General features: G+C 37.2%; 1 protein-coding gene across 1 annotated transcript in view; it reads right to left on the minus strand.

Moving 5' to 3' along the window:
• Window positions 1–9,403, minus strand: part of Synj2bp (synaptojanin 2 binding protein) — a 40,727-nt gene continuing 31,324 nt past the window's right edge. Inside the window, exons 3-4 of the mRNA XM_010645378.3 lie at window positions 4,373–4,468; window positions 1–2,493 (exon numbers count right to left, since the gene is read on the minus strand). Coding sequence (XP_010643680.1) covers window positions 2,350–2,493; window positions 4,373–4,468 — 240 coding nt within the window. The 3' untranslated portion in view covers window positions 1–2,349. The remainder of the gene's footprint in view (window positions 2,494–4,372; window positions 4,469–9,403) is intronic.

Here is a 9,403-nt window from a genome sequence, read left to right on the forward strand (position 1 = left end):
TAATGGATTAGGTGTTTATTTTTCATATAAACAAAAAATTCTAAATAGTTTTCTATCCTACTTGTCACTTGCTCCGTTCTGTATATCACAAGTTCTTTCAGGAGTTAATGTCCAAGGCCTGAGGGGAATCCTGGGAGGTAAGCAGGCCCATGGTAGGTGCTGAACACAGCACCACATACAGGGAGGGCACTAGAGGTGAGGCTTCCAAAGAGGGGAGATGAAAACCAGAATACTATTGGTGTTTCACTGTGGAATCCACAATGAGTCAGGTTATCTAAATGAGTCTAGAAAAGTAACAAACAGTTTAGGTTGAAAGGCAAAAGGTATGCCAGGATTGTTAACAGCAAGGTTCTCCCTATACCAACAGCTGACCCAGAGGCAGGGATCCTTTTTAAAAATCTATCCCTTTCCGTTCTAGTCTGATGCCATTATATGACTGCTTTCCTTTTTTGAATTTCTACAAAATATGATGATGGTTATCTGTACATCTTTGTTCTACGTCATGCTCTGCATGGTAACATTTTTTTTCAATGGTTACTTAACTTGTTGATATATAATACTCTTAACATTTTGTCTATTCATGCAATCTCTTGTTAACTAGACTGTCAGCCCCTCAAGGGTCCTTAGCTTGTTCCCTTTCTCCATGGGATTTTCTGAACTGCCTCAAATTCTCAGTAACTTTTCTCTCTTAAGAGTCTGCAATATAAACTTAACACTAACTTACATTGCCTTACTTATATGACCAATTCTATCTTAAGCGTATTCTTCCCAACTGAATCAAAACACCCTGTAGGATGAAGGTTATGTATTTTACTTCTTTGTAAAAGAGTACTGACAAAGCTGACATCCAACCAGCATTTGTTAAATGATTGCAGTCTGTCCTTGCTAAAACTGGATATAATTGATTGTTTAAGGAAAAGTCCTCATAATCTTATGTCAAAATGATACAAAGCCTACAGTCTGGCCAGCTGTCTAAAGGCTGGAAATTAAAGCCAGAAATTAGCCTTGGTTTAGCTATCAACAGTGCTTTAAAATTAACTTGAATATCATACAAACAGGATAGTTTCCACTTCACCAATATCTTTGGTATTTCACAGCTTCCATTCATCTGTAATCTGCTCCCAGGCTTTCCCCAGGAAATACCCACTAACCAAAACTAATTTTCTCCCCTTCTCTGACAGTTTAACTTATTAAAAGCAGTTAAAAACAAAACAAAAACACTAGCAGTCCAGATCTTAACTAACTCAGAACAGAGCTGATTTTATGCCTTCTCTCAGGTTCTTCCTGTTATTAAAAACCAAAAACACTGAAAGCCTGAGAATGTTCAGGTAATACATAACTGAGGCATGATCTCTTGTCCTTCTAGAGTTGTCTAGTTGTGTTGGTTTGCCCCACTGCTAAAGCCCTCACCACAATCATCCCAGCTGACCCTTTAACAGCATTGTGGGATACCACAAAAATCACTATGGTAGCCCAAAGGTACTGGTACATCTTTAAATCCAAGTTATTATTTTTTTTTTCACAGACACACTGAAGCAGAGCTGTTTTATGACACTGTACCTCAATTTTACCATAGCTATCCTGAAAAGAAATATTGCTTTTCTGAGATTTTCAATTTGGCTGCTAATTTTGTTAATGCCTCTGACTGGGCATTCACTTTTTAAGTTCACTCTCTCATTTCCACTATATATGCTCTACAAATAGTTTTTTATGTTCTTCAGTTAAAATCAGTCCTTAGATCAGAAACCTAGAAACCACAGAGTAGCTTTCTTACCTCTTTAATTCTCCACAAGACATCAACATTATTCTATCCCATATGCACATGTATATATACTGTACACATGTACTGGCTTTTTTCAAAAAGTAAAAAGCTCTTCACAATATCCTGTGTCCAAACAGGCACCAAGGTATATAATTAGAAATTAAATAAAGGCCACAAACACTTCTCAAGGAAGATCATTAAAAGAAAAATCCCCTCTTCCTCACATGTCATACAGCTGGCTTCCAAGGCACGCCAGCTAAGAAAATAGGTATCACCCATGATGACAGGAAGACTGGACTTTCCCTCTTTGGGCAGTAGCTGAATTTCTACTGGCAGTCCTGCTGAAATATGTAACTCCTCACTTGTTCTAAGCAAGTCTTTCCTTCAGCTTTCCTACAAACAATACCTTTACTCTCCCATTAGAATATGAAGACTTGGGGATTTCGAACAGCAAAGTCTGTGGTAGGAATCATTCACTTTACATCATATGTTGGCTACACAGAGAGAAGGAAAGATACGGGAGACTGGCAGGGAAGGAAGGTGAGAGAAATGTTAAGTTCACTGGGAGATGGAAGAGAACAAGCCTTTCAAAGCTGTTGCCGGTAGTATCTCATGAAGGCCCAGGCTGCTACTATGGTGAAGGCAAACACTGGTAGCAGCACCATAGCTATGGGAACACCACTCGGCTCCCCTTCACCTCGATGGCCTGTAGGTCCATTCTGCACCTGTAACTGAAAGGGGAAAAAAAAATGTTAACTCTAGCTCTAAACCCCAGCAAGCACCTAGCAGGAGAAATTCTTTTTATGCTAGACATACTTCTTTCCACAGCACAGACTCTCTGCGAAGAAAATAGGTCTGACAGGGAGGCCTTTAACTTCGCTGTGCTACAGACCTAATGGGACAAGGGAGGGGCAAGTTTTCTGTTTCTGTACTGCCTGCACTTCGCTATGTGCTTCACATGGCAGGAAAATGAAAATATGAGATGAAACCTGCTGATCTTGTGGGGGACACAGATACTGCTGAGCAGGGGAAGGGAGATGAAGGGAGAGATCTCCTGAAAATGTGTGCTTACAAAGATTATCTGCCACCGGAACACAGTAAGAGCAGATCCAGGCAGTGTCAACTCAAACACGTGCCATTCTTTAGAAACACTTTCCAATTTTCGGAATGTACTCCCCACCTCCGAAGTAGAGGCTGGTCCTTCATGCCCTGATTTATAGTACCAGACAGAGAATCAGGCTCAGAGGTAAATAAGTGAAAACACTATATACCATCATCATCATTTTCTATTGCCTAAGTATTTCTTTTGAGGCTGGATTGCCTTTATTTTGGCCATTTTTACAGGGTGGGCCTTTTTAGTATCCATCTTTACTGGCTAACTTGCAATAATTATGGTGACATCTTGTTTCAGTTAGATATAACCTCCCTGCTATAATCTATTAAAGTCTGACTCTTCCATCTGAAGAGCAAGGTTCCACAAACTACCTTTTATCCTCTCTATACCACTGCTATGTCTTGCATATATTTCTTGATGAAATGTGCTGAGAAAATACGCCCAACAGGAAGATACAGTTTTTAGGCTGAGCCAAGCCCCCACCTACCCAAGTCTGTTTTACTATGAGTATTTTATGGAAGTTTCCCAAAGCGAACACTGCAAATCACTCCCTACATACCTTCAAAAAGAACCCTAACCATATCAGAAGTATGTGCCTATGTTTAACTTGCTTTTATCTATTACATACATTTTCCTATGGTTTAGAAACAGAGAAGAGCCAAGGCAGAAATAGCTGATGACTAATATTACCTCTTGTCAATCACACTCATATTCTGCTTACAATCCTGGCTTTTTTTTTTTTTTCAGATATCTTTCATGTTTGTCCTTCTCGGGTTTTTTTAGTAGCTCCTCTCAATCTTGAGTCTCTGAATCCTCACTCAGGTGCTGAGTAAGGCAAACAGTGCTCCAATTTAAGAAAGAGCAGCTGTAAAAAGGCACATCGAACCTGTGCTGTGAATATAAACTCAGAAATTCTCGGTGCTATAGGATGAATTAGGTCTACCTTACTTCCTTCCATCAGCCAAATGATAAAACACATTAGGAAATAAGAAGCAGACACAGGGATGGAAGCTGCCTTGACTAAATTCCAAATTTCATTTCCTTTTTCCTAGAGCTCCCTTTGAGCACTAGAGCTTTGGTCAAGAGGGTCACAAAATTGTTAAAGAGTTCATGGCAGTGACAGGAAAAACCACATAGCAGGGAGGCGAAAAACATACCATCTTTGCAGTATGCTTTGTAAGTTAGTTTTATAAATAAGAGTCATCAAGGGCAGGTATATGGGTCATTCCCTAACAAAAAGTAAAAATGATTCTACTTTTACTCATCTATTTAAATTTGATTATCAAGTTTTATCTTTGAAGAATATTATCTTGAAGGTATGACCTGGATTACAAGTAAATGGTTATGAATTTCCTTTAATAAGTACCAGAGAAGCCCCAAGGACAAGCTCTTCAAAGTAGTTACAGTAATAAACAAAACAAAACATGCCTATGGGTTTATTCGCAAACATGGCGGAAAAACCTGGTGCCAAGTATCTGGCTGCAAGTAACACCTACCCTGTGTTGCACTCTCAGGGACACTGCGTAGCCTGCATTACGGAAGAGGTTTACAGCATCCTGGTGTAGCAGGTTCTTTAAATCTTTGCCATTTACCTGTTAAAACAGCAAGGAAAAATAGTAAGAGAATCAGAGGGCTAACTCTCATAAGTCGACAATTTACTTTCATGTGGTCAAAACTTTAAAAAAAACAAACTCCTATGGCCAGGGATTTAGCTCAGTGGTTCCACCGTCTTGCAAGGACAAAGTCCGGAGTTCAATCCCTGATACCAAAAGAATTTTTTTAAAATAAAAAAACAATCGCTTCTCGGCCTTTTGGCTAAGATCAAGTGTAAAATAAAAAAACAAACCCCTCAGGGAAAATTCCAAAAGCCAGGATTATGGGCAAAGTTACTTAGAGTAACTTTTTTTGTTTTTTCAAAGTTATGTCTTTTTTAAAGCTGAGGTTCCATGGGCCATTTGAAGAAAAACCCAGGATAAGATAAAATACAGCAGTCTCTCCTTAGCTTCTATGCCTGTCTTAATTGGAATTCTGTCACTCTATTTGTATGTCTTCTGAGTTATCACCCTATCCTTTACTTTTTTTTTTTTTTTTTGTACCAGGGATTGAACTCAGGACCTTGTGCCTATGAGGCAGGTGCTGTGCCATTGCGCTAAATCCCTGGCTCAACATTCTTAATCACTGACATTGCCTCTTGAAACTCTAGAAACAATTATATGAAACTCGTCCTCAGTTTGTTTTGATACAGTGCAAATCTGTACTAGTCTATTCTGCTGGGCTTATTCTAGTATGAACAATTTCTCAACACTCTGTGTTACCTCTATTCACAAATTTACTAAAACTCATATTACTGTGATGACACAAACCTTTAAAACACATTGCAAAGTAGGTCGCTCGTTCCACTTATAAGTGAGAGACACAGAGTAATACTGGTATTAGTTTTTGGTATTAGGAATGGCCTGCCACAAGTGGTATCTGTTATGTGCTGTACACAGTGGCAAAGCATAGCCCACTTGGTGCAAAATTACATAGCTTTTACATGTGTTAGTGATACCAACAGCAGTGAGAACATTTAATATATTTATTTTGATAGGTCCTGTGCTTTATATACACTATCTCATTTAAACCTCACAATAACCCTATAAGGTAAATACTATTCTTATATTGTTTTCATTGAAGAAATGGATACTTAGGGAGACCAATGAGTGTAGGAACTAGGGTCAGGGTTTAAATAATGCAAAGTACCCTTGCATTTCCCTATTCCTTCCACACTATTATTCCTTCACTTTGACTCACCAACTATACTCTGTTCAGCTGAAACTCAAGTCATTGACTTTTTTTAACCTTCTCATCTTCCTTCTACTTGTCTTTTTCTAGGAGGTTCATAATGTTCCTTCTATCTCCTATGAAGATCTTTGGCGAAAACATCTATTCTCTTACCTTGTACACCATTTATTCTCAAATTAATAGCTTCCAGCTCCATTCCACTTTAGTTACCAACTGGCTGACATAAATTTAGATTTTAATATTAGATGTGTTTCAGCTCCAACATCTCACTCTTTAAAAAATGATAATGTCTTTTTATATGTCCTATTCCTTTATTAGATTTCTCCTTTATACTCATCAAAACCTTGAGATTTGCTAACTTCCAGTTGGAACTCTGTATTTGGATAGTCCACTAGATAACATATTTAAAACCTCTTTATAATTCTGAAAAAACTAGAATATTCTGACTTTTTAAAAAAAATTACCAATACCATTCCTTTAGACTTAAATTTTGATGATATTTTAAACAGTGTGCTCTGTTACTCTTCACATATAACATGGTGCAAAAAACAGTGTCTTAAAAACATGATTATCTCTTCTTTCTTATGACCCTGATTTTAGATACTGAAGGTATAGTCTTTTGGATACTCTTATTGAACTACTGTAATTGTCTTCTTTCCAACTGACTTTCTACTAGGTCCCCTCATTCTAACCTATCCAAACTCTATGCCTCCAGATCAACATCCCTATAGTACAGATCTGTTTGTGTCATATTACTATTTAAGACACAAAAAATCAAACTAGGGAATAAAGAGTGCATGGCTTGACTTCTCACACTGGTAGGTAAAGACCTCTACTTTCTCAGTTAAATTTCTCACTATTCCCTTTCATTTTGCATACATTCTAGCTATGTTGCATAGCTCACTGAACCTGAGCCTACAATATATTCTTACATTTGTCCTTGTGCTCAAGCTATGTCCATCACCTAAATGCCATTCCCTTTTCAAATTTCTATTTATCTTCCAAGTTGGTCATAAAAAGGATCAGTCCTGCTATCTACAGTACAGAACTAGTGGACTTTTTTAGCTGACAGACTTTGAACTTCATGTTAAGCCATCCTCTGATTATGCCTTGGTTTTCTTCGTACTATGCCATAAGGGAAGAACTTCACAATGAATACTCAATGAATCAATTTTCTAATTAACCCCTAGAAGAAAGAATAGCTGTGAAATTACTGACTGTAGTGAAACTGTTCACGTATGTTACCTAGCCCATGTGTTAAGTGTTACTTCTCATTTTAAAAAAATAGCTATCTTCTACTAGAAGCATACAAACACATTAATGAGTTGTTTAATACTCTCATCTTCCTTGTCATAACCGTTTTTTTCCAGGAGGTTCATAACGTTCCCCCACCTCCTACTAGGATCTTTGATAAATACATCTATCAATACTCTTACCTTATAGACCATCTATTCTCAAATTAATAGTTTCCAGCTCTACTCCGCTTTGGAAAATATACCAAATGATATCACAGCTCTATGTCTCAGTCATCAGTACCAAAATTTTATGGTAATATGAATGTAACTGGGTCATTCCATGACATTTATGGCAGGAATACTGAGCTTAAAATAATCTTTACCACAGTGTTCAATAATAACCCCAGGAAATATTTAATATGCACAGTATTTTCACATCTGGAACTGTTTATTCATTCTATGTATATTAACTCATTTAGACTTCATAAAGTTGTACATTAAATTTTATTAGCCTTGTTGTTTTGCTTTTATTTAATGGTTTATAAATTTGAAAGTTTTAGATAAAATTATAAATTTGTAGGTGGATAAAAGCATAAGTTGCTTAGATATTAGTATTTTATTCATTTTTATACATCAAAGTAGCATTAAAACCAAAAATGCAATTTAGTTAAATGGCACTTTGTTGACATGGCTTTTCTAGAAACTGTGACTTCACTAAATGTATCTGATTCACTTCTTTCAATCTCTACACTATGCACTACTCTTAAAGCTCAAATTCAACTGCTGTATGTTATTCTACATTCTAATGTATGTAACATGAAGAGGCTGTTATCTCAATTCACCATTATCACCCTTATAATCTCCAAAGAGTATTTTATATAACATGTAAGAAAGGTCACATTCTTTCCTAAAGTTTGGCTGCAGAATGAATCCTGCAAAAGCTGTAACTATAGAAAGCCTGACTGACAAAAATCACCGAATTACACAGAGATGAGAAACATGGAGTCCAACAGCAGTTCTACCGGCCAAAGTTTCAGTGCGCTGGCCCACATCGGAGCCTCCTTTGGCTAACAAAGGAGAAAGACACTGGTGACAGCAGGCAAAAGATGTTACAACAGGAATAAGCCTATTAGGCCTCTTGACTTCTGTAGTTAAGCCTAAATACAGTATAACTACTCATAGAAAGGCAAAGGAAATTTCTTTTTAAAAATAAAACATTTCAGACTGGGGATTTGGCTAAGTGTTTCTGCTGCCTGCTTCACAAGCACAAGGGCCTGAGTTTGATCCCCGATACCAAAATAATCATAATAACAACAATAAGAATAAGAAAATACATAAATAAAAAATAAAACATTTCATATCCTTGGCCTAAGATAAACCAGCCCCATAAAACAAATCATCATTATGACTCTTCCTCTTGATAATGTCACTTAGTAAGAAAGACGTTAAGGGCCTGGGATTTAGCTCAGCGGTTTGGTGGCCTGCCTCGCAAGCTCAAGGACCCAAGTTCGATCCCCAGTACCAAAAAAAAAAAAAAAAAAAAAAGACGTTAAAATAAATCTTTAAAGATTAGAACCCTTGTTTTTTTGTTTTTGTTTTTTTAAGAAATAAACAATTCTCCAGCTTCCTCATGCAGAGAGCAGAAACTATTACAACCTAACCTTGGTACCAAGGAGGTACCAACATTTCCTTGGTCCCTCTGGTGAGCCAAACCTTGCTAAATTCAGGCACACACATTTCCTGGCCTTTGTTCTACCCCTTCTATAAATTGGAACACTTCTGTGAGATCCAGAGGAGTGGACTATCTGCTCTCCCAATATAGCCAAATTGTGAATAAGCTCATTTTTCCATTTTTCTCATACTCTTGATTAACAAGCAGGCAATCAAATCCAGGTAGTTGTGGCCCAGATTCAGGACTCTGACTGAGTGTTCCAGGTAATAATTTCTACTCCACAGTTTAATTTGCTTTCCAGTATTTACCTCCTCTAAGGATTTTACAGATTCCAGTTGTCTATGGATTATTAACTTCTGTACATTTTATCCCTAAATATTAGTGGAATTCACTCTTTATCACCATCCATCCTACCAGAGACAGTAGCTGTCAACCTCTAAGTTTTTGTAAAGTTGAGCTAGTTCTAATCTACGCCACCTCAAACAGTCTTCTAGCTGGTTTCCACTCCCAGGCTATTTATTCTATTTAATACATATTCTATGCACCTACAGATTTCACTGGTGATTTTCCATTGGTGCTTTTTCAAATATGCATCTACTGACCCATTAGAAGACTATGAAATAGAGTCAGTGGGTCAGCAAAAGTATTTTTAAAAAGTGAAATCAGGGGCCAGGAATTTAGTTCAGTGGTTCTGCTGCCTGCCTTGCAAGTGCAAGGGTCTGAGTTCAATCCCCAGAACCAAAAAGAAAAAAAAAGAAAAAAGAAAAAAGTGAAATCAGAAGAAAACACAAAAACATCAAAATTCATCACATACAGAAAAATATTTTCTTTCAAAT

This window comes from Fukomys damarensis, unplaced genomic scaffold (genome assembly GCF_012274545.1).
Source record: "Fukomys damarensis isolate Sample0158 unplaced genomic scaffold, DMR_v1.0_HiC HiC_scaffold_21, whole genome shotgun sequence".
NCBI lineage: Eukaryota > Metazoa > Chordata > Mammalia > Rodentia > Bathyergidae > Fukomys > Fukomys damarensis.